The sequence below is a fragment of the Pogoniulus pusillus genome, chromosome 15, assembly GCF_015220805.1.
Source record: "Pogoniulus pusillus isolate bPogPus1 chromosome 15, bPogPus1.pri, whole genome shotgun sequence".
In the NCBI taxonomy this organism is placed as follows: domain Eukaryota; kingdom Metazoa; phylum Chordata; class Aves; order Piciformes; family Lybiidae; genus Pogoniulus; species Pogoniulus pusillus.
Window position 1 is genome coordinate 15,042,489 of NC_087278.1, and position 24,574 is coordinate 15,067,062.

Here is a 24,574-nt window from a genome sequence, read left to right on the forward strand (position 1 = left end):
TGATTTATAGTTCTGTTGTTTTTCTTCCCACCTCCTTCACTTCAGTTTCTAACTGTGTCACAGATTAGACAGGGGGTCAGACTTTTTAATAGATGCGCAAAGATTTTGAAAATCCCTGAACTTGAGGCAGTCCAGTGATTTTGTGTACACTTGTTTTGTTCTCCATAAAGAGGAATCACTCATCCATACAGTGAAAGAACAGTGGCAGCAGATAGGTGCATCTCCATGCTGCTTTCCCTCTGTTCTCTGCCTTTTTGCTTTCTTGTCTTTCTTGAGATATCTCTTTGTTCAGAAAGTACAATAATGCTTTCTACCTTTTTCCAGACGCATATGCATGGACACCAAGAATATTCCTCCTCACCAGTATTCCAGATGCAGAGGACTTCAGCCAGGCAGCCTTCGGCACCCCCTGCTCAGCTTCCACACAACAGCCTTCAGGGCCAGGGCCTTTGCTACACCACCAGTTCCACTGAGGACCTCCAGCCAGGTCACTCTTCAGCCTCTCTTATCAAAGCAATCAGAGAAGAACTTCTACGACTTTCTCAGAAACAGACAACAGTGCAGAACTTCCATAGCTGACTTAGCATTCCCTTGCAAATCTGCCAGGTATCCGCTTCCTATGGAAGCAGAGACTTAATGGAAATCAGCAATGTCGTTCTCTAAAAAGAATGAACTTGCACAGTTCTCTTGACAACACTCTGGAAAATACTTAAAAGTCAGCAAAATGAGGACAGTGAGGAGAGATGGGAGACAAATAGGGAAAGCCATCAGTGTCATCACAAGTAATATTAATTACTCTGCTAATATTACGGTGCTCCTCTCCCTACCCTCGTTCAGCCTCAAATAAATAAACCTTAGGTCAAGTACTGAACACTCCAACTACAACAACAGGAACAAACTCCAAGTATGAAAGACTCCTTTTTCTAAGGAAGTAGGTGAAGGCTTGAATGAAATGACCTTTTGCAAGAGATGCAAGTATTCTGATCTCTCTTGTGTTCATGGGGAGCTGGTTTGCATTTGCTATTCTGCAAGATTACAAACTGTGGCAGCTGAAGGGTTTTGAAGGTCAGATCCTACCTAAGAATCACTTTGGTTATCAGGAACAAAGGGACTGCTTAGACTAAAAGTCTTTATGACCTACTTGTAACAAACTGGAACAATAATTGTTATAGCTCTGTGCTTCCAAATGGAGCTACCCTCTCCACTCTTCCTTGTTTTCCTTCTGGTGCTGAAGCTTCAAGTGTTCCTTCATCTTCAATGTTTGCAAAGTGAAACATTGGCCTTGTATAATTAAGTAAATATCTGTAGACTCTTTCAGGCTGGAAAAACAAAGCAAAGCATCCAAACAGAAAGGGCCCAGTATTAATTTTGTTTGAAAGTTATTAAAAACTAAGAGAAGACTACTCAGCCACAACTGAATTTGGGGAAATGTGTGTCTTTGGAAAGGATGTTTGTACACTGTATGTTCCTGCAAGACCAGCGACAAAATTTTGCCACTCTAGTTTGCTTTGTGGACAGAAACCAATCCAGCCTGACTGTTACAGGGTCACCAGCATTATGTTATAAATTGATGTCCTAAATCATTGCTTATGTTTGGATCTGAATAATTTTAGTGAAAGTCAGTGACAGTTTAGAGCATTAACATAGGCTTAGATTTGCGGTTTTGAGACAGTTTCTATATTTATACTTATTTCCACTGTCCCTTTGGACAAAAGGTAAGCATTATCCCCATGGTAAGAATGGAACATGCCATGGAACTGTTTGTTGCTGTTTTTTTCCAGAGTTTTAATTTAATAATAGCTATGAATTTACTAATATTCAGCCATTGCATCATTGTAACTGACATAATACATGCGGAGATTTTGCTTAAGTCACGATTTGTTGGAGTGTATTTATTTTCAGATAAGACTAAACTAAAGCTAACAAACTGGCATGGAGAGAGAACAAGCTCAGTGTTAATGAGAAGATTTGGGAGCTTTGCCTTAGGAGAATGAAAAGCAAAGCTATTTGGTGCTTACAGCATGGGTATTTCAGACACTAGTATATGGCAGTTGTGAAAGGTTTAAGAACAGTAGCCTACCAAAGAGATGACCGAGCAGTGGATCAGGGTAGGGCTGTGTTTGCCTCACTCACTAGGATAGAAAGGGCACTGGTGAAATACAGATGTGTAGCACATTGGCGTGGAAGTCTTTGGCTATGAAATCTATTCCTGGTTCCAGTGCACAGTTCAGTAACTGTGAGGCAACCAACTCAGGCTGAAATGAGAACAGGCTGGACACCATGGGAGAACTTTTTGTACCTTGTTCATGAAATGCATACAAAATACTAATTGGCAAAGCTGAAATGAGGCAACTGGTTGCTTGGTGATGTGAAGGGGGGTGTGGAGGGCATAGGGGAAGGTACATTTCCCCTCTTACTAGGAAGCCCAGTTATTTTTCTGTTTACTGATGGTTATCTAAAGGCTGTATGGAATAATTTTGAGAGACTTACTGTAGCAAAGCAGTGTAAATCAATTCCCAGTTCCCTGGCTAATGCCCCACAGGCACTGGTAAAGGCTTGTATGGAAGCAGAACACTAGCATGCTTGTGAACAGCAGTACCAAGAGGTGGTAGGGTTTTGAAGTTTTTAAGGGTTGGGCTTTTTTTGATAATCACTTCTAGGATAAAAATTAAGCAATGTTTATTTCCTGCCAAATTTGTAAGGATGCCTGTTGCCAATATTTCAGAAAAACATCAGGTTTTGCAGAATGAAGACTCTATCTGGAGATGTTCATTTGGTCTCTTGAGAGTGTTGAATGTTGATGTTTCCTCAGCATTCTCATTAAAAGTCCCTTTCATAGCCCATATCCTTCTCTAGCTTAATTCTGCAGCGAGGTCAGATGCCAGTGCTTACAATATTTGTACGTTACTGTGACTCTGTTTCAAGAAAATGTGGGCTTCTCAAAAATAAGTTCCTTGTCTGGCTGATGGTTCCAGCTATTTCAGAAGGAGTACAAAATAAGAGCTCTGAAAATTAGAGGTACTTAAGCTATTTCTCATGCTTTTTTACTGCCAGTGGTAATGCTACTGTGATTTTCTGCCTTTTTATGTGTGAAAGCATATCCTTTTTTCTTTTCAATCTCAAGTCTTATGATGACCACATGCAGGATAAATATGTACTGGTAAATATGAGACTTTCTGATGCAGAAATCCTCTTTAGAACCTTACAAGTTCATGGGGTGAGACAGTAAAATGCAAGAAATTAAAAAGCTCTGCTTAGAAGTCATGTTCTCAGATCTGACCCTCTGTCCACAGAAATACTGTTACAGGGTATGTGGCACATGATCTGTACTTTCATTGAGTGAGAAGAGTAATACCTAAGGCACCAACTTTGAGGATGGTCAAAGAGACTGATACTTCACTTCCTGCAGCTATAGGAAAAGCTGGTTTCATGTTCGACAAAAGGACTCTGTGGAATGCATGTGCCAAAATTTGGGAACTCAGGAAAACAATGTATATCTGTGAGCTTCTACATCCCCATGTGCTTGAGATCTTTTGCCAATTTTTTTTCCTCATTAAAGGGGGGCAGACAATTTAGTTTTTTCAGTTAAATGTAAAGTATCCTGAATTTAAATATCTGTTAATGAATCTGCCAGCTTCTGAAAACATTGACCCGATGAGAAGGTGGTACAGGCACAGAAAGCTGTTACCAACAGTTATATCCATTCCCATGACTAGACCATCTGGTTCATGGAATCCTTGGGCTCTTTCTTCACAATTTTCCTTGCTGTGTTTAGTCTGTGTTTAGTTTGGCATATAGAAGAACTTGGAGAGATGAGAGCTATGTAATTTATCTTGCTTTTCCTTTTCATGGCCAAAGTGTTGCTGCTTTTTTATTCTCTTTAGAGCTAAGTGAAATTTCACAATACGTTTTCATACCTTCAATTTGAAATGCAGGGCATGCTTCTGTACTATAAAGTGCTCTCTACTAGGATGTAATACATGGTCCTGTCAGTGGCTGTAAGGATGTGACTGAGGAGAGAAAACCTTGCTTTTAGGAGGAGTGATTTGCATAAGCTCTGGACTCATGATGTTAAATAAGCACACTTTGGAGCAGGAAGGGGGATTTCGCTAACCCTTTGCAATGCACTGTACTTGCAGTGGTTTGCAGTAGGCTTCAGATCTAGTGGTTGGAGAGCAGAGCATCACACACTGTATATTGCCTCTGCACCCAAAGGAGTGATAGGCGAGATGTTGGCTACCCCAGTATCATGCACTTTATGCAGAACAAGTGAATATGCAAATAGATTGATCACTCAAAAGTGCATGTTCCTGCCAAGCACTGAAGTCAGAGCCTTTAAATTAGACCACCAAGAGCAGGGCTGCAGCATTGTCTTAGAAAGAGCCTGTTTACAGGGATCATAACTTCCCAAGAACTGAAACAGCTGATACTGTTGTGTGTTGACTCACAACTTGAAAGCATGTTAGATGGATCACAAAAAGAAGCTGGTGTCTGTTTGAACCCAACTGAAGTCAGCAGTTGTAAGATGTGGGTAACAGTAGGCAGTTGAACTTATTTTTTAACCTCTTACCTTCACTGTGTTCTCCCCTTTCCAGCTTAAACAATTTTTCAGCTTAATGAAGAAATGGGTGTTTCCCATTCCATGCCTTATCTAGCAGTTCTTTGTTAGCAGGTGCCAGTCTTGTCCAAGAGCTTTGAAGGGGCAGGACCAAAAACCTTCATGACTTTGAGGTGGGAACATTTTTTAGGCCCTTTTTTTTTCAGCAGTGAAGAAATGGATTTTAAACCCCCCAAAAAAACTGTTTGGTGTTTTCTGAATGTGGATGTAAAGCTGAAAATGGATTTAAAGAAAACAGATGACATCTGATTGTCAAAAGGCAAAGGAGAATAACCATGTGTCCAGGACCACCTGTAACAGTACACTAGAAAAAAAGGCAGATAAAATCTTATGGACTTGGGGACTCCCCCACCCCACCTCAATGTGATTCCATAGCACAAGCCCACTTCTGTGCGGTCCTTCACCACTTTCAGTGCCAGACTGTAAAGTGAGGAACATCTCTCATCAGTGAGACTCCCACAAGCAGTTCACCAGGGCTTTGGAGCTTTTCTAGTGTGATTCAGATGTGCCTGGAGAAAAGCAGCAGTTTAAATGTGGAGATAAAGTCCACTTCCCTTTATTGATGGGCATCTTTTCCTTCTTCCTGTTAAATTTAATTTTAAAAGAGGGGAGGAAATCCTGGGAATATAATCAACTGTCACTAGTCTGCTATCATTCATGTATCTCATTACTTATAGGTCACAAATACTGAAGAAGCAGAAATTAGGAATGAAAGGTTTTAGCAATACTGGTAAAGATCTGCTGTAATTTTGCAGTATTGTGGTATTAATGCACTTGAGCAGTTGAAAAGTCAGGTGTCTCTCTTGCAGTGAGTACCCCTTGAAATGCAGCTTATAGCAGAAGGAGGGCTGTACATTTTTTTTCTGTATCACCGGCAATAATTCAATGAGGCCAGAACAAGCTCAGCTTGTGGCAGGTCATACCAATAGGATTGGTAGTTCAGATCCAAGTGCTGGTCAGCATCTTGTCTCTGGTTACATCTGCATGCCTTCCAATGAAAACCATTTAGCTGCATGTATTCTCCTCTTTGGAAGGAGAATCTATCCTACTCATTTTTTAGTACAGTTTGGGATGCACTTGGCAAGATGTCTACCTTTGATGTACAAGTTCCAGGGGGAGTTCACTCAACTTGAGAGTAGGAAACTTGAGAAACAAAAATCCTTGGAGTTGTACTGCATTTTTAAAGAGACTTTTCCAGAGCAGAGCTGCAGTCCTTTGAATCCCACTGAAGACTGACAAATGAAAGCAAAAAAAAAGTCACATTAGTACTAGAAAAATAGACATTCTTTGCACTTCATGCTTTGTAGAACTGGAATGTTTTGTCTTGATTTTGTGTTACTTTTTCCTGATACTCTTTACATTTGTAATGGCCGCTCCTGTTTAGTTTTGAGTAGTCCTTACTTCATAAGCAGAAGTTTATGTTTAGGCTGTTACGTCTTGCCTTAATTGGAATAAAATGTTGGCACATTTGAACAAATGCTCCCAAGAGTCTTTTGAAATGAATGCTAAACCTCCAAGGATCCCTGAGGAGGTGGTTTTCAGATTCGCTTACAGTAATAATCCTATTGTCATATGTAGAGTGGGCAAAGTGAAATGAGAAGAGAGTAAAGAAAGACTGAAAGATGAACATTATTGCTTTGCATTTCCACGTATGTTCTGATGCACACACTTTGTAAGAGCTCTGCTATGCTCCCATGAAAACATCTCAGATTTTCATCCCAAGGCTTCTTGGAAGTTGTTCTCATCAAGGCTGTTTGAGCTTTTTAGTGCTGTGCATGATTTAAAAGCAACAGCTTGAATATAGTTTGTTTGAAGGAAAAAAAAAAGCTGTTGCAGGTCTTGTATTTGGCAGTGTGCTATGCTCTTTTAGTCCTGAAATGATGAGTTGAAAGAAATCTGTCTAAAGAAATAGGAATTTTTTTAAATGCTGCAAGAATAGAAGACTGAGATGCTTTTTTCCTTGGACTTAAAGAAATAAGAGGAAGAAGTGTGCATTAGCCACTGTCAGTAGTACATCAGCATAGTTGCCAAACAAATTGTTCAGCTTCAGTGCAATACTGGTGATTGGGACATCCACAAGCTCATTACTGGTTACAGGATTTGTTAGGTAGTCCAATCCTGGATGATATCATTTCAGGTAAGTTATGTTGCATTTTGCATGGAACACTTTGCCAAGTATTTCCGTGGATGACTTTGATCCTTATGGTAGTTTCTGTCTTCAGGCTTTATGATGACAGCTTAAAACAAAAGCACATCAAGATTAAAGGTGAGGAATCTCCCATTTAGAAGGTTTCTGAATGTGCAGTCATGTATTTGCATTAAGGCTACATCCTCCCATACTTCACTGCCATGTGGAAGAAAACTTGCTAGGACACTGGAAATCACAACCTTGCTCTCACAGAGTAGAACTGCAAAGAAGTTAAGAGACGTTTTTTCACTTCCAACAGACAGCATCACTGAAAAACGTTGCCTATGATAATCTTACTTCTGCCTGGAAGCAAGGTAGCAAAGAGCACTTTTTCCCACAGCTTTGCACTTAAGCCTACAGCAGCAGTGCTAGTGAGCATTATTTGGACCTCTGTGTAAAAATGAACTGGTATCTCATACCCAGCATCTGCATGAGACATTGGTGTAGCTCAGTTAAGGCATGGTGATTTCCCATTTATTTCAGCTCAGAGTGTTGCCAAGTTAGAATTGAATGTTGTTGGACTGATCTGGTTCAAATATACAAGTGTCTAGAAAAATAAAGCCCCTCCTTTGAAATAGTTGAAAGGTGACACACTTGGACTTGGTGCACAAACTCAGCTGTATGTGAGGTTTGTGGAAAATGAGGTTGAGAGAGAAGGGTAGAGGAAAACCAGAACAATAGTAACTACAAGAGAAAAGTTGAAAAGCAAAAGTCAGAGTAAGGTATTATTGCACTAAACTATCTACAGGCCTCACTAGGTTAGTTTCAAAATGCCAGCTTATGTATCAGAAGAGTGCTGGATTTCACCTGTGAGCTGGGCAGAGGTGGGGTTGGAAGGAAGGATTGTTGTGTGCATTGTGTTTTTTATCTTCCCCACATACCTGCTGCTGGGAGACAGAAATGGACTGGAGGGGTCTTTGATCCCACCTTGCTGTTGTGATAGCATGGGAAAGGTCTGTACAGCCTGTGACATCTTTGTCTAGATTAGGGTATAAATTGGCCAAGACTCTTGGTTCCCTCAAGAGGCAAACCAACTTGTGGTGAGGACCTTTGGAGAGAGAAGAAAGGATTTGGGACTGACAGTATGAGTGGTGTTTAGTTCATGCTAACCCCAAAATATGCATCTGTCAGGTTTACAGGTGGAAGATGTGACTTTACTACTCATAGTGGCAGAGAGAGAGACTGTCAGTTTTTACAACTAGTTTAGTTCCTTAGAGCAAAGGGCATGATGACGAGTAGGGTGTGGGGTTTGGAACAGAGCTTCATTTGCTGGTCACTGAAACTGGATGTCTTTCCCCACTGAATGCAGAGAGGCTTTCTTTTTGGAGGGAGTTGTGGGGCAGTTTTATGTCGTCAAGACACAAAGGCCCATAAACCATTATTTCTGATAGGCGAGCAGAATGATTAAGTTAATGTGCCTTTAGATTGCATGCTGTCAGATTGGACAGGAAATACCTGTGTCTCAGAGCCCTGGATGATTTTTTTTCCAAGCTGTTAACAGAGTAGGGAGACAACACTGCATTATATACCCTGTGTTTATTTCCAGAAGGTTATTACAAAATAGGAGTTGGAAATAAGCTTTTTGAAAAGTGTGTGTTTGGATTCTGGGGCAGAAAGCTGCAACTAGGTTCCTGTAGCCAATACCACAACAGATGCTGGTACCACTGGTACCACAAAATAAGGAGGGTAAGGATGAGAGAGGGTGGCTGCTCCCCAAGAATGGCTGTGTTTCATTCTTTGCTGTATATTAATTACAGTGATTGTCTGAATTCATAGTTATTGTAATGGCTTTATCAAAATTCCTACAATGTCCCAGTGCAGAGCACCTTTTCTTATGAATTTAACCTCTGTCTTTTCTCTGTGTGTTTCGTGTGAGTAGGAAGCTCTGATGCTTGCCAATTTTCATCCCTCTAGTGATTTTGCAAAGAGTAATCATTGTAAAGTGCAATTGCTTAATATGTAGCTCATTCACTAAAACCCCAAGGACAGAGGCAGTGAGTAATGCAAGTCGTCATTAGCAGAGCAGTGGTATCTAAAAAGATGAAGAGCCATGCATCAAGTACCAATCCATTTAGTCTTGAATTAGAATTTAAGGAATCACTGGTCAGATGTGATTGATATTACCTCCAGGCAAATTAAAGTATTTACCCTGGATTGCTGTGCTACTGCTAATGTTTTTTACTGCCTCGTTTTAGAAGTGCTAATCGGTTACATGTCCCTGCTGCCCTGTTTTTCTGCCTGAGAGGCTTGTAGACCAGGTGCCATCCCTGTCTCTTTCCAGGCACTACACATGTTCATGCCTCTGTTCCAGAGTACTCAAAATTCCTTTCTTCTCTCACCCCCCTCCCCCCGCTGTGGGTTTGAAAGAGAGAAGGCTGCACAAAAACTGCTTTCTGTACACCCCCGTCCCCCCTGCCCTTCGGGCTTGAGGGGGGAACAGCAACAGGAGCTTTCCCACGCGTGACTAGCTGGGTGTATAACATGGTAAATGGGCACTTTGTCCAGAGCAAGGGAGAAGGGGAAGAGCCTGGAGAGCTCCCCACCTCGAAAGACCTCCTGCCTTGACAGATTGCCCAACAGGACAGGTTCCTGCCGTGGCAGAACTGCCGTTTTGGACCATCCCTGTTTTGGACGGCTCCTACCTTTTTTGTACGGCTCTTGTTTTTACCCCATCCCTGCTTTTGGACGGCTCCTACCTTTTTGTACGGCTCTTGTTTTTACCCCATCCCTGCTTTTGGACGGTTCTCCGCACCTGTGCACCGTTCCGTGCCCGCTTGCAGGCTGGCAGGCGCTGGGGTGCTGTGGGAGCGCAGCTGGCGGCACCCAGACCGGCCACTCTCAGACCGTAGCAGCAGCCAACTCGTGGCTGCCGTCTGGACTGGGGAGACCCTAGCAGTTTGTCTCTCCCCTGCCACTGCTGAGGTAGCAGCGTTCCACTTCCATCCCACTTGTGGAAGAAAGGCTCGAGACATTCCTGAGCTTGGCGGCTTTGCCATCCGCCCTGGAATTCTGCTGCATGGACATTGCCTGCAGCGTCGGGAGGCTGCTCCTGCAGAGGCATGCAGCAAGGGATCACTGTCGAGTACCTATCTCGCCTCTCTGAGTGGGACCTGCTGTTCCTTAGACGCTCTGCTCAGCCTGATTGATAGTGGGGTAAAGCTGTGTTTATAGCTTAGCCTTTCCCTTTTTCTGACTTCCTAAGTCTCTAAACTTGTCTATAACATCCTTTTTCTTTGAAGAATCTGTAAATAAACCTGACTCGTTTTGTGCGTAGTTTGGGGGTGGAGTGTTCAGGAAAAAGAAAATAATTCTGTTTTTTGCAATTCCTGACTCAGCCACATTAATTCCCTGCCTCCATGACAGCCTCAAATTCAGAAACCTTGTCCAGAAAACATGAAAAAATGTTCTGGTTTGATCAGCAAAAGTTAGCTTTCAGACTCCTGGTTTTCAGTCACACTTATTTGTATTCAGCCGTTCAGATTTCAAACATTTTTTGCTTCTCTTGGAACTAAATCAAGAGATTTGGAATCTATTTCTTCCCTGCCACCAGTGATGAACTTTTTGGTCCAAGGACACAGAATTTGACTGGACAATATGCCATAAACAACTGAGTGTTAACATTTCTATCGTCATTCTGAGAGGGTAGTTTGCAGATTAATGGGGGATATGAGCTATCATCTGATTTTTATATGTGCTTTGGGATATATGAGAGCTTAAACTATCTCAGTGTTACAGGATGACATTGTATGTAGCAGTCTGAAGGGGCACCAAGGTGAAATTATTTGAATGCTGATAAATCAGGAGTTGTTACTGCTTCCGTGGTTTCCTGGAGGGGAAAGAATGCTTTCTGAATTAATAATGAGAAAACCCAAACAGCAAAACAAGGCATGTGCTGGTGTGTACGTAGCTCCTTGAAGCTGGGCAGAATTGCACTAGTTGGGGATCTATTATTGGAGGTATAATGGTGGTGATATTATTAGGAACATGAGATAATCCAGAATAAATGAGTGCACCACTCTACTCGCTGCTTGTGGACTACATTTATAAGGCATTGTACTATGCAGTCACCTTTAATTTGTGCATCAAAAGCAGACCAGAATCCTCTACTGTGACTTGACTGGTCTTAAAGGGAGATATAACTCACAAGTTATGTTATTGTGTGTCCCCTAGCTAAAATATTCCAGGAAATGTAGCCATGGACTACAGATAATCTTTAGATTATATTTGCTCTACTTTGTGTATGCTCCATTATTGTATACTGGTTTTTGGCTTTGGGATGCAGTTCTTTTATTATGCACTTTCTCTAACTAATAATGTGCCTTTGAAACCCTGACAGTTCTGCTGGGGATTTTTTCCCTTATGTTTGCACAGTGCATTGTTTTGCATTGTGCTTGTGATTACCCACCATGCCTAGGATCACTACAACATAGATCTCAGAGACTTTCTTTAAAGCAATGTCTTATTGGTTTATACTATATTGCATTGGAACAGGTAAGATGCTTAGGTTGGTGATCTTTGGGCTTTCTGGTTACTGCCATTTTGTTTAGGGATCTCAAACACACTGAAAGTAGTGATATGTTCATTACATTTATTACTGGGCTATATTTTCACTTCACAGAAAGTCAAATGACTTGAAAAGAAGAGACTGTAGACCAAACCTGGCAATGTCAAGACAGGTGAGGAAAGAAGCCCACTATATTAGATAAGAGTTTTGCAGGTCCCTGGTCCAGATAAAGTATACATTTCACAGCAGAAGTGATGTGCAAGATATTCCACTCGTATACCTGGTTTTGTTGAGACAGGGTTGTCACCTCTGAGCACAGGTAACAAAATCCTGAGAGCATTATATTACATGAAAAAATAGTGGGATGTGGTTTCTCTCTCTCCCTTCCTCTCTCTCTCCCTTCCTCTCTCTCTCCCTTCCTCTCTCTCTCCCTTCCCCTCTCTCTCCCTTCCCCTCTCTCTCCCTTCCCCTCTCTCTCCCTTCCCCTCTCTCTCCCTTCCTCTCTCTCTTTCCTTTCCAGTTCACTCAAGCTGAGAATCCTCAACAGAAGCTGCAAACTGAGATTTAAATGTATTATATTCTTTGAAGGCAGCTACATACAAGCAGTCTATTATGGAGAGAATGTGAAAAACAAACTACATGTGCTTTTAAAGGCAAGATTTAGGAAGCCCACCAGAACTGCCCAGTTATGAGGCTAGTTTGTGGGCATGGTGCTGGGGTATAGGACATCCAGAACTTAACATCATGTGCTTACAATGCTTCAGGCTGGAACAGAACTGCTTCTGTGACTTGCTGTGCCTATGCACTCCTAGGAAATGCAAAAGCTCTGAAACACATTCCCTCAAAGATGAAAACCAGTGCTATATCCAGCAGGCATTTCTCTATCCCCAGCCAGAGGAGCAATCTCCCATAAGAATGGTTAACTGTAGAAAGGTCTGCAGAAGACAGACACTAAGGAAAATGTGGAGATTTTCTTGCAGTATCTTTCACACTAATTTCAGGTGTATATTTTCCACTCTTTAATACATCAGGGAAAATGCTGTTTATGTAGCTGTAAGATTGTTATCCATCAGTGATTGTGGTGGTTAGTAACTGTCAACCCACCACTCTTTCAGTCAATACCAACAGTGAGATGTAGACACCTTTGTTTCTGTAAAATTTGCATATATAAAAAGTGTTGCAGTTGCGGGGGGATTATTTTTAATTGTTGCATGTTGAAATGCTGAGAATTTTTTTCTTAATTGGGCAATATTTTGTGATCAGTTACTCCCAGCAGTACAGTACATGTAAAAGGAAAAAAAACCAACAAACTAAAACAACCAAGGAAAACAGAGTACAGAAGCCTGTAAGGATTATGCTCTTTCCTTTCAAAACTTTCCTTCCTGGTGCTAGTGTCCTTGCTCAGCATGTCACTCCAGAAGGCATTTTGTGTTAAGTGCACCCATGATAGGGAAGGATGTCCTTCCTTAGTGTCTAACTTGTACCCATTCTGGTGGATGATGGATAGTTGATGAGGGATCACTGCATATCACTCTGAAATGTCACAGTGTTGTCCTGGTAATACCCAGATGTGCCAGTCTTAAACTGATTTGTATCTTTTCTACCTGGAAAAGCTGTGCATTGGTAAGCTGAAGGGGGAGGCCCTAATGATATTTAAAAGATACAAATCTCTAATAGAGCTTTATTTGTTTTAAGACTAGATTTTTATGTTTCATTTCAGCTGATCTCTAGCAGGTTCGCTAACCCTGTGTGTGTCTAGATGAGTTTTGCACTGATTTATTGCTTTACTAATGGATAGAAATCAAACTGATTCAACTGTACAAACCAGACAGTTTGACTGCACTGATGCAAACTCTCCTGCATGAATCTTTCATATTAGAATCACATCTCCAACAATTTAGGTTGTGCAATTCCTTGCCATTATAAGATTTATCACTATAAACTAGCAAATTAAAATCTTTCTAACAATAAGGATGTTTTGTCCATTAATTGGATATGGTGGTTTGAGCCTGCTTGCCACAGATCAGCTTGACTTACTTGGAGGCAGATGCAAGCTGAATAAGCACAACTAACACTCAGTTCCTAAAAAGCATTTTGCATATAAACTGCACTGTAAAAAACAGTTTTAAATTCAGACCATACCAAACAATTCTTAAGTTTCCATAGCTGAGTTTTCAGTGATATCAGTCAATAGACTTTAAAATACCACAGGTTAGTGAGTGGAAAGGGCTTGGCATAGCCAACAAGTTAGATCCACTTACTGATGTAACCTGGCCTGTAACATAGTAATGGATTTGGTAGCATTGATGATCCAGGAAATAGCTTTGCCAGCTTTCTGTTGCAAAGTCAAAGATTATGCACTGGGCTGATAATAGTGTTTAAACTGGTAACATGCCCTTCAGCATCTCATTGCTGCTGACACACATCAAGAATGAAAGAGCTCAGGAAAAAGGTTTTCTGTGCACTGTGGGACATATATGGTGTCTTGCAGAGGCTTGCCTGCTCCATGTCTTGACTTGCAGCTCTGACCTGCTGGGGTAGTTGAAGTCCCAGCAGGTGCCCTGCCTTTTTTGGCTGAAGGCAATTCCTGATCTTTTTTGTTTCTTAGAAAGTGATTGAAACGCTTTGTCTGTCTGCACCTTGCTGCTCCCCAGTGCTGCTGCTGCTAGCTGATTTGTCCCGCTTCAAGCCCCCAAATATTTAGGTTCATCAGGACGTAGCTTTGTGATCTTGTCCACGCAGAGCAAGATGAGGGTCAGAAACCAGAGACTCCAGCCGACAGCTGCTGCGATCCATCCATAATCATCCATGCCTGATGGGCAGCACACAGCTGCTTGCATGCAGAAGCTCACATCTGATAGCAAAGAAATCAAATCAGCTCATAGGACACTATATAACAGATCTTCTTAGCAGATGTGACAGTGACTTGACTGTGTGACCTGTCAGTCTGCCTTGACATCCTTCCCCTAAGCTTGGCTCTTAACCTGGGTAATGGCAATATTCAATTTCATTTGTATGTCTTAAGACTCCTTGCTTGGCCAAACATTTGAGCTGCTCTTCTTATCCCTGTGCCCACCTTTAAAGAAACCTTTTAAATCACAGAATCGTGGAATCACATAATGTCAGGGGCTGGAAAGGACCTCGAAAGATCTAGTCCAACCTCTGCCAGAGCAGAATCTCCTATGCCAGATCACACGGGAACACATCCAGGTGGGTTTTGAATATCTCCAGAGAGGGAGACTCCACAACCCCCCTGGGCAGCCTGTTCCAGTGTTCTGTCACCCTTACAGTGAAAAAAAGTCCTCCTCATGTTTACATGAAAATTCCTATGCCTCAGCTTCCACCCATTGCCCCCTGTCCTGTCATTGAGCACTCCTGAGGAGAGCCTGGCTCCAGCCTGCTGGCACTCACCCTTTACATATCTATAAACATTGATGAGGTCACCTCTCAGTCTTTTCTTCTCCCAGCTCCCTCAGGCTCTCATAAGAAAGATGTTCCATTCCCTTAATCATCTTTGTGGTGTTGTACTGGACTCTCTCAAGCAGTTTTATGTCCCTCTTAAACTGGAGGCCCCCAAAACTGGACACAGTACTCCAGATGTGGCCTCACCAGGGCAGAGTAGAGAGACAGTAGAACTTCTCTCAACCTCCTAGCCACAGCCCTTTTAATGCACTCCAGAATGGCATTGGCCCTCCAGGCTGCAAGAGCACATTGCTGGCTCATGCTCAACCTTCCATCAGCTAGGACCCCCAGATCCTTTTTGCCTTCACTGTCTTCCAACAGGTCAGTCCCCAGCCCATGCTGATACCTGGCCCTGTTCTTTCCCAGGTGCAAGACTCTAAACTTGCCCTTCTTGAATTTCAGCCCTGCAGTCTCACTGAATGGCAGCACAGCCTTCTGATGTGGCAGCCACTCCATCCAGCTTGATGTCATCAGTAAACCTGCTGACAGTGCACTCTGTGCCTTCATCCAGGTCGGTGATGAATATATTGAAGAGAAGTGGTCCCAGTATTCACCCCTGTGGGACCCCACTAATTACAGGCTTCCAACTGGACTCCATCCCATTGACCACAACTCTCTGGCTTCTTTCCTTCAACAAAACACCTACTAAGCCTCTCCTCAGTCAGTTTTAGGAATAGAATATGATAGAAGCAGCTAGTTAGAAATTAAAATAAACCCCCTTCATGTAAGAGAATAAGAGGTTCTACAGCAGCACGTCCAACAGTTTAGGCACCTCATCTCCCTGCCAGCAAGAGAAGCAGCAGCTGCTTCTGCTGGGCTATTAACTGGGACTTGCAAGTAACAACTGCAAAACACACCATCACTGGGGGAATCTCTGGTTCCCATGTTTAAAAATGAAACAGTTTTTAAGAGTTTCATGTATTCTCTTCTTGTACCTTTTGCACCCCTTTTTTTGTTTGTTTGTTTGTTTAAATCAGTCCAATTTCCTAAAGTCAGTTAAGAAATATGTCATAGTTGTTTCATTTGTGCTGTTATTTAAGGCATCTGCCATACTTTTCCCCTTGCAAGGGCACAGTGAAGATACCCAGCTCTGTCTGCATCCTGGGTGAAAATACCAAAGGGATCCTGGAGGACCATGGTATCTCAGCCTCTTGGGCTGGAATAGAAACTGAGTGTGAAACCCCAGCAAAAGGAGAGCCAAGGCATCTGGAACCACCTTCCATTTACATGTGTTGTGTGTTGACATGCACAAAGCTTGTCAGCTGTGGAAAGTGAATGCCTCCTGAACTTGGTGTGGGGAAGTCAGCCTCTTGCATGTTTCCAAGGAAAAAGCAAGTGCAGGAGCTGCTGAGTTACTTTCATTCACGCGTATCAGGTAGGGCCATGCTTCTGTGTATTGGTTTTCAGTGCATGTAGTGCAGTTGTCCTGCACTGCAGAAAGCAATTCTTCCCACAACAACAGAGACATCTCTTGTGTCCCTTTAGGGGGGAAATGAATGCTTGCCTCCTATGCCTATGTGTTGGTACACATCCTACAATTCGGGAAGTGCAGGACTGTGGGAATGTTTGACATTCAAGATGGTGTATGTCTCTGGGAGGACTGGCAAGAACCCAGGTTGCCTGAACTGGTTGGTTGGAGAAGATCTGGTAGAGTAGGAGAAAAAGCCACTCTTGGGAATCCACACTGTGTCTACAGGTAGGCTGTCTGGTAGGGAGCTTTAGGACACACAAATTCAATCATCTATGAATTAGTCTGTTCAAAGATATGAGCCAATCTGAAAGTACCTAAGTTATTATACTGTGCATGCCAGTGGAGGAATCTTAGAAATGAGTCCTAGACTTTCACCTGTGTAGTCTCAGCACCTGGCTTTATCATGGTAGTAATGATTTATGAAGACTTACTAAGACATGGTGGTTCATACTCAGTTGTGAGCACAGGGCTTGTTGAAACATCGGAGCTGTCTTCAGCTGCTGCCAGAAGGAAAGCACAGGAGAAAAGGCAATTTGGATTAGAAAAGCAATACTGGGCAACCAGCATGAAAATCTGAAAGCATTAGCCCTGAGAAGGTCTGCAGAATGGAAACAACTTGAAGAAAATCAGTTCCCACTCCTACACATTCCTGCATGAGCCTAAGTTTTCTCAACCCACCACTGTCAACACAGACTCTAGAGGAACCTGCTGCTAGCAACAGCCACAAGAGCAATTAAATCACTGCACCTCTGCATGAGTGTGACTCTGCTGTGCACTGTTCACTCAGAGCTCAAATTAACCACTCTCCTTTCCCTAGCTACAGGAGCAGAACCAGCAAGGACTAGAGAGACCATTCAGTGGCAGGGGGAGATCGATGTCCTGTGAGCTGTACTTCTACCTTCTTTTGCCCTTAGAAAATTTCTAGCAATTGTGGGATGTGAAGGAGTCTGGGAGAGCTCAGCCCATCCCTGCAGAGCCTCAGCAGACACACCACAGCCTCATCAGAAGCTTTGGCTTTGTTGCAGTCCAGGTGCAGCTGCATCTGAAACTGTTCTGGCTGGGCTCCAGTTCAAGCCAGCATGATAACCAGCTGAGGCTGGAAAATACAACATACAGAAATAAGAAAGGGAGGGACAGGGATGAGGGCTTCAGTGAAGGTTTTGCCTCTTTATCCTTCATCCTACCTTGAATCAGAGCACCCATGCACTCTGGCACAGCTCTCTGCCAGCCCTTTGAATCTGTTCATGGTGCCATGGGCCAAAGTCATCTTAGAGATTCTAATACCTCCTTTGCACATCAGCTTCAGCCTGCAGCTTGCAACATTGCAGAATCAGATGCAAGGACAGCTGCAGGACATCATTATGGGAAAAGGGTAGGCTGCTGTGGCCCATGAACTTTAACACCAGCCTGTCCCCGGATGAAAAGGGAAGGAAATCAAAGAAATATCTCCTCCTGTGCCACTATAAGCTGTACAGCTCAAGTTCTTCCAGGTGAAGTGTCCCATGCTGAAATGATCCACTGCAAAGATACATGAAAAACAGCTTGGAGAGGCTGTAAGAGTAGAGGCTTCCAATGCATGCAGATAGAGGGGCTTCAGTGTACTGTTAGTCCACAGACCCAGCAGAAGCTATGAGAGAACTATTTCCAGTCAAACCAGTACTCTGAGGTCATAATTTGGAGTGTGATAGAAAGACAAAATCAGTTCCATCTTGATTTCACTGAAGACTTCAAAGTAATGGCTCAGGTGTAGTTTCAGCTCAGGAAAACAAAACTGATCAAGACCTTTGATCAAAATTTTGGTTTGAGTTTGATATTTTCCAAGTGACACCAAATAAAATGAAGTTGACCTGCAGGAGATGCCTACCTTGAGGTCACATGCTGTTGTCCAGCTTTGCATTTTGTGCTGACTGGTCATCAGCAATATCAAAGTCTAGAGCCACTGCCACACTGGGAGAGGGTGTCTCAGCACCCTGCTCCAGGGAAGGGTCTGAGTACTCCCCATTCCTTTTTCTGACTCCGCTAGGGTTTTCTGAATGACCTTGGCCAAGCCCATAATTTGTTTCCTGAGTTAATAAATACCTTACAGTAGCACATGGAGGAATCATTAAAATCCCTGTATGACCTGTGGAAGAAAGTGCAGCAGATTACAGAACATTGGTTCATGTTTACAGACCTTCCAGCCCAAAGGACAGGCGGCTGAAGCTAACTCATCTTTAAACATCTTGCCAGTGCTGATAAACAAATGCAGGCAGCAGCCTGATGGGAAAGGAACAGCTCACAGGTCTCATTTACATTTTGTCTTTTAGGCAGTTTCTCCAGCCAGATTTCCTGCAAGGCACCTAGAAAGAGCTAAACCAGACTACAGTGAGCTTCTTGAATGGTATTTCAAATAGGCCCTTGCCCACACATGAAGGGCAGGTAACTGTGGTCCCCTATTTTCTTGCCATTCAGTGGAGCAACCTGCAGCTCAGCCACACTTAGAGTGGATCTGTGACTAGCTGTCAAAGGCACATCTCTTCAGAAAGGTGCTGTGATCAATCCTGTCAGATAATTCTTATTAGAATCAATAAGTTCTAGCTCCTTACATTTTTTTAGATGAGACAAGAAAGTCTACATGGTTTTCAAAGAACAAATTACTGTCCATGGGCAATATAGTTAGGTATTGAGAGGGAGGAGGTGGAAAGGCAGAGTATATAAATGGAGTATAAGACAAGAGAAATACCTGCTAAGCAAGGAAACCGGAGTGCACTGGTGAAGAAGAGCACTGCAAAGGCTGCCCAGGGCTTGCAGAAGTGCTTCATGCTGAGGGTGCAGCTCTGACCTGAGCAGCCACACAGGTCTCTGTTGCTCTGGTTCAGCAAATCCTCGATAACCTCAGAGAGCCAGTGTGCAAGGCAGAGAGGGTGGAGCAAAGGAGCTTCCTGCTGCCAGAACACCTTGAGCTTGCCTGCCACAACAGAGTGAGGAGAGAAGGGCTCCGACAAAAACAAGCACTAGCAGTAGGTGGGTATCAGTGCTGAGGCAGGCGGAGTGTCCCTGAAGATAACCTCTGAAGGTTTCTCTCCAGGATATGCTTCAGCTGGAAATAGAAATGCCCCTGCAGCCTTCCTGGTGGGCCCAGGGACGTTCTGTCTTCTGTGTCTCCTTTTGGTCCTATGGTCTAATGGAGCTGGAAGGGAATTAAGGGTAGAGAATATGTCTTCTTGTTTGTTTTTCTTTCACTTGGTTGTGACTTGACCCCCTCCCCAACACTGCTGAGTAGTGATAAGTTTTTGAAAGGGCTATGTGGAAGCCTAGAAAAACTCAGTCTTTGGTCGTACTGATACATTAGCCACTGGGTTAGCACAGGCTGTGAGCATGCTTCCACTGAGAAACTGGATGAAATCAGTTGCTTCACGTAGGCTACTGACAGCTGTTCCACAGTGACAGTGGCCTTTCTTTAAGGGCCTGCCTTGAGTTATGGGTCACAGTCAGTGCAAGCCTGGGGTTGTGTACTGGAGAAGTTGCTGCCATTCTCATTCCATAAGCACAGCTTTGTTACAGCTTTCATCACCCATGTGCAACATGATGCTGAAAGAGCCTTTCTTCTCCAGTAGTTCCCCTACCTCCTCCATGACATGAGCAGAGCCAGAAACTGCATCTTCTTACCAGCACAGCTCTGTCTACAGACCAGAAGAGTTGATGGTAAAGTTATATCAGCTGAAGAGTAAGATTTTTAACTCCTATTCTGGCTGGAAAAGCTACACTGTTGAAGTGCCTGTGGTGGTGTCCTGGGCTGACAAGCACCATACATTGCTGCTGTTACCCACAGTGTTGGTTCTGTCTGCTCCTGTCTTTGACCCACCACAATGTCCTTATTAGAGAAAACATCAGGCATTAAATCAGGCAGGAGTCACTGGGAGAGGTGGGCTCTGCAGTGAGCAGGTCAATGGTGCTCTTCCACAGTGGTCAGCCATGGCTTCGGATGTTCATGTGGGAATGAAGCTGTCTAGGGACTGTTGGGGATGTGTAGTCATCTTGTGGCAGGCAAAGGAGAAGGTGCCATAGGCAGCAATCCTAGTACAAGGGACAGTATCTAAAGATGTTCTTTTTTTCCCCTCCACAGTACTGAAATCCACGGGGTAGGACATAATAAGACTTCTGACAGTAACTGAAGTGAAATGCATGCAACAGGATACTGCTGTGCCAGACTGTAAGGTTGGTTTGGTCTCCCTCTAACAAAAAGCTTGTGAGCAGCACCCACAAAAGCTTAACTTTGTCCATAGCTTCTGTTCCATGAACCTTCTTGTCCTTCCTGATGTCCAGCCCCTACCATTGGAAACACTCTGCTCTGCTCCAGCTACCAGCATTTTTGCCATGCAGGGGTAGAGAGGCAGCCAGAACTTCTGTCTGGAGAAAGGGCACGCCAAGCTGCAGATGACAAGCCAGCTGAGACGGGCATGTTTAGCCACCTTGGCTCCCTGTTTTCCTGTCAACATGCTGCCGGGGCTGGTGGAATTAGGCTTGTTCCAGCTGGTCCGCAACAGCTGCCTCCTGCTGCTGGGGTGTGCATGTCCTTTGGCTGGCAGCTGAGGGGTGGCCCAAGGTGTGCCACGCTCAGCTGTCAGCCAGGCCAGGTGCGTGACTGCATTGGTCTTGGCCTTGATACGCATGAGTCATGGCAGGAGAAATGCTGTAAAAATCTCTTTCTGCTCAGAGTTCAGAGTTGCTTCGCTGGAACTAGCCTGTAGGATAGTCTTCACCTCTGCCTCATTTCAGTGGCCAAGTCCCTTCACGCCAGTTGTTTTCATCTGAGAATCCTATTGCTTGAAAACTCAACTCTGCTGGTGAAAGCTCTCCACTTTCTTCCAGCTTCACTTTTTCACCCTGGTTTTCTCATTCACGGTTCCTGTTGAAAGTTGACCTGGCAGTTAATTTTGCAAAACTCATGAGTACAGAAGTGTTCTGTGCAGCTAGAGGGGAAATGCTATTGCATGGATGATTCCATTTGTAATCAAATGTCTTTTGAATTTTAGCTTTTACCTAATACTCTTTGTCAGTTTTTAGGTAAATGTGCCCATTCCTGGTGGATGCTGAAAATGTTTTCCCCAATTAAAACAGTGCATTTCTTTTCCTCTCCAAAATGTGTTTCCTTTGTGATTCAGGAAGGGCCTGCTCCAAAGCCTCCCAAAGCAGTGAACAGGCTGCACCTGGCTTCGTTGCTTTTTGGATTGGCTTGGAAGTGAAGGCTTTGCTTTGTAAGTGGACACAAGCCCTGTAGAATCATCTCCTGACACAGAGTTAGTTTTGCTTCATTTATTCTGTGTAGCACACAGATATTGCAGTGCTTTGGCTTCCTGAAGAGAGAGAAAACTCTCCTGGGTATCTAGGCATTGCCAGAACTCCTGTCTCCACAGGACTGCCCTGCCACACGACTGCAGCACCAGCAAAGACAGAGGCTTCCTTTCAGCTCTCATTTCAATTCTCAAGGCAGGACTCTGCTCACTCTAAAATTAGGTTCTTCCCCACTCCTCCCTTTGGCAACTTTTCCATAGTGTGTAGAGATGCTGGTCAGCTTGATCATGGACTCATTTCACTGGGAAAAGACCTTTAAAATCAAGTCCAACCACTTTGTAGTCTTAACTACCAAGTCTGGTGCTAAACCATGTCCCTCTGCACCACATCTCTGTGTCTTTTAAACATCTCCAGGGATGGTGTTTCAGCTACCTCCCTGGGGAACCTATTCCAGTGCTTGATAACCTTTTTAGTGAAAATGTTCTTCTCATATCTGATCTAAACCTCCCCTGGTGCAACTTCAGGCCGTGCTAGTTTGAAGCAGGGTAGAATGTTTTGGTGAGAAAAAGTAGATCATAGGCTGTGCAAAGAAAACAATGGTGATGTCTCCTTCCCTCAGAGTCTCGCTGAAAGAGAAATGTAAACACTGGATAACACTCTTGCCATTTTTTTTTAGCACTTTCTGGCTGGGCACTGACTGAGCTGCATCTCCCTAACCTCACCTGCCACTCACCTTTGCTTCTTAACCTCTTGGCTGAACCTCCATTCTTCCTTAGGACTGGGGTAAGGTTGAGAGGGGCAGGGGGAAGGTGCAGGGGTGGTTGAGAGCCCCTCCTGGGGACTCAGGTTTCTGGGAGGGGAGTTGTGTTTCTGTATTACTTTTACCTTGTATATTTCTGAATATAATTGTATATACTGTGAATATCTGCTTGTATATTGTGCTAACTGTAAATAAATAGCTTCATTTATATTCCCAGAGCCAGCTGAGACTAGTCTGGGTACCTTCTAAAGTGTGGGGGGTGGGTAACACCCAAACCATCACACAGGCCATTTCCTCTCCTCCTACCACTTGCCACCACAGAGAAGAAAGTATCAGTGGTTATGGAGGCAGCAATACCCACCACCTGGTATATTTTGTGTCACAGAGACATGCACAGTTAAGGATCTCTGATGACCAAGATCATCACCAGGTGCATGTCTTAGAAAGTTCTTACTTTTACCACACCCATACACATTGACTCTGTGTGTGTTTGTGTGTGTGTGTATATATATATATATATATATTCTGTTGACATAGGCAACATGTTTGTGTTTTTAATTCCAAATGGAAGTAGATTGCTGCTGCAATCCTGTTCTGTTCAAGGAGCAACCACATGATGGAAACTGAGCCACAGCACGGTATTTAACACAGGGCAAACCCCACCACCTGCATGAGCACAGTAGAGCAGGTACATCATCTCTGGACAGAAGACAAAACACTTTTTTGACATGTGGCACTTCAGTTTGGGTTAGCTACATCCCTATTCTTGTTTCAGGGTACACAGCTGCTGTAACAGGAAGGAACTGTGGTGAAAGAGAGTCCAAAAATTAACATCCCATGTAGTCATGCAAAACCTTCTGCACAGTGGAGCTAGCCATGGAGGTTTTGCATGAGTACGTGGGATGCAGCTCCCCTGAGCTTCCGTTGGCACACTGAAGTTGATGATGTCTTGACAATTCCCGGTTATTACTCACAAGGGCTCTGTGCAGCTTTTGAGGTCATGGTGCTAAACACCAAGGAGGATGCTAAGTGGTCTGTGCTATTGGTGAGACCACAGAAGTGGATTTGTCTCCTATGCTTGCTTTGTAGGTAGCAAAATCTCCAATGGCATCTGTTGAGAAGGCAGTTCTGTCTGCTAGCTACCCACTGGCTTTGTATTGTGGGGTGAGCTCCCTCACAGGTGGCCTTTATATTAAGCTCAAAAAACCTTACCACCCTTTGTAAAAACCTCAACATGGCTTTAAAAAGCTCAAAACCTTGTGTTTAATGCCAATAATGTGTCCATTGGAGAGGAGAGGTTTTGTTTGGTATCTTCATTGATGTGAAAATAGCAATCTAAGATAAAGCTGTGTCTGAACATGGGATTAGACTTTTAAAACTAGGCAAACAGGGGAAAAAAAAATCAAAACTACTAAGAATTTACTCTTAAATGAAAGCAGGGGAGAGGGCATGTGCTTTCTGTTGCATTTAGAAAAGCTGCACACCTGTGCCCTTTGTATTTTCCAGACCAGCCTGAGGTTGCTATTAGACAAATGTCAAACTCATGGCCCTGCCATGACCCCACACTGTCCCTTTGGAAAGTCCAGAGGGGGAGCCTGAGACTGACTGGCTGGGCTGCCTGAGGACTGCCTCCAACTTATTTGGATAGAGCTTCTGGCACTAGGAATGAGCTCTCTGTCAAGGCTTCTCTGAATTGCACCTCTGAAGGACAGCTCATCATCAGCCATCGTCATCTGATCTTTAATTATAAGACTATTATAAAATAATGCTCTTACTCCCACATGCCAGAGACGTGAAATAGAATACGCTTTCCCTGGGGGAAAGGGCAAGAGAGATGGCTTTATCCCTGTGCTCCTTGTTTGTTTGCTTCTTGGCTAGCAGGAAGGAGAGGCTGGCATAATGCAGCTTGCTTTGGCAATAATGTGTGTGCTGGGGGCTCCTTCTGCTACCACTGACAGCTTATAGGGAAGTAGCTGAGTGTAACTGTGGGGCTGAGTAGCATACGTGCAAAACAGAAGCAAATGCCACTATCATCACATGAACACACAGTTTGCCAGGAGGAAGAATGTGCTCGGGGTTCAGAGGTTGGTGGGAGTAGCCTGAGATATTGTTTTATTTTGTTGTGTTGGTGTATGTCATTTGAGAACTAAATGATGACTCCTGTGTTTAGCATTACACTGTGTACTGGAAGGTGCTGTCCTTCCTTTCACACACCAGCTTCTCCACAGCCCTGCGTGGCAGGTGTGCTGTCACCAGCAATGACTTAATTTCTGAAGAGAAGGTCAAATTTCACAGCA

The 24,574-nt window shown here is 43.6% G+C and overlaps 2 protein-coding genes across 4 annotated transcripts in view; one reads left to right on the plus strand and one right to left on the minus strand.

Moving 5' to 3' along the window:
• KIAA1549 (KIAA1549 ortholog) overlaps positions 1 to 6,095 on the plus strand; it is a 156,519-nt gene extending 150,424 nt beyond the window's left edge. For 2 of the 3 annotated variants that reach the window (XM_064155473.1, XM_064155474.1), the window contains one exon: positions 325 to 6,095. In XM_064155473.1, coding sequence (XP_064011543.1) covers positions 325 to 579 — 255 coding nt within the window. In that variant the 3' untranslated portion in view covers positions 580 to 6,095. The remainder of the gene's footprint in view (positions 1 to 324) is intronic. The other variant, XM_064155477.1, reaches the window with a different exon arrangement.
• A 7,197-nt stretch (positions 6,096 to 13,292) lies between these two features.
• Positions 13,293 to 19,057, minus strand: TMEM213 (transmembrane protein 213). The gene is made up of 3 exons (XM_064154817.1): positions 18,966 to 19,057; positions 16,675 to 16,743; positions 13,293 to 14,164 (listed from the first exon to the last, which is right to left on the minus strand). Exons 1-3 carry the CDS (start codon positions 19,042 to 19,044, stop codon positions 13,995 to 13,997), a joined length of 318 nt encoding a protein of 105 aa, XP_064010887.1. The 5' UTR covers positions 19,045 to 19,057; the 3' UTR covers positions 13,293 to 13,994.
• Positions 19,058 to 24,574: the final 5,517 nt, after the last annotated feature.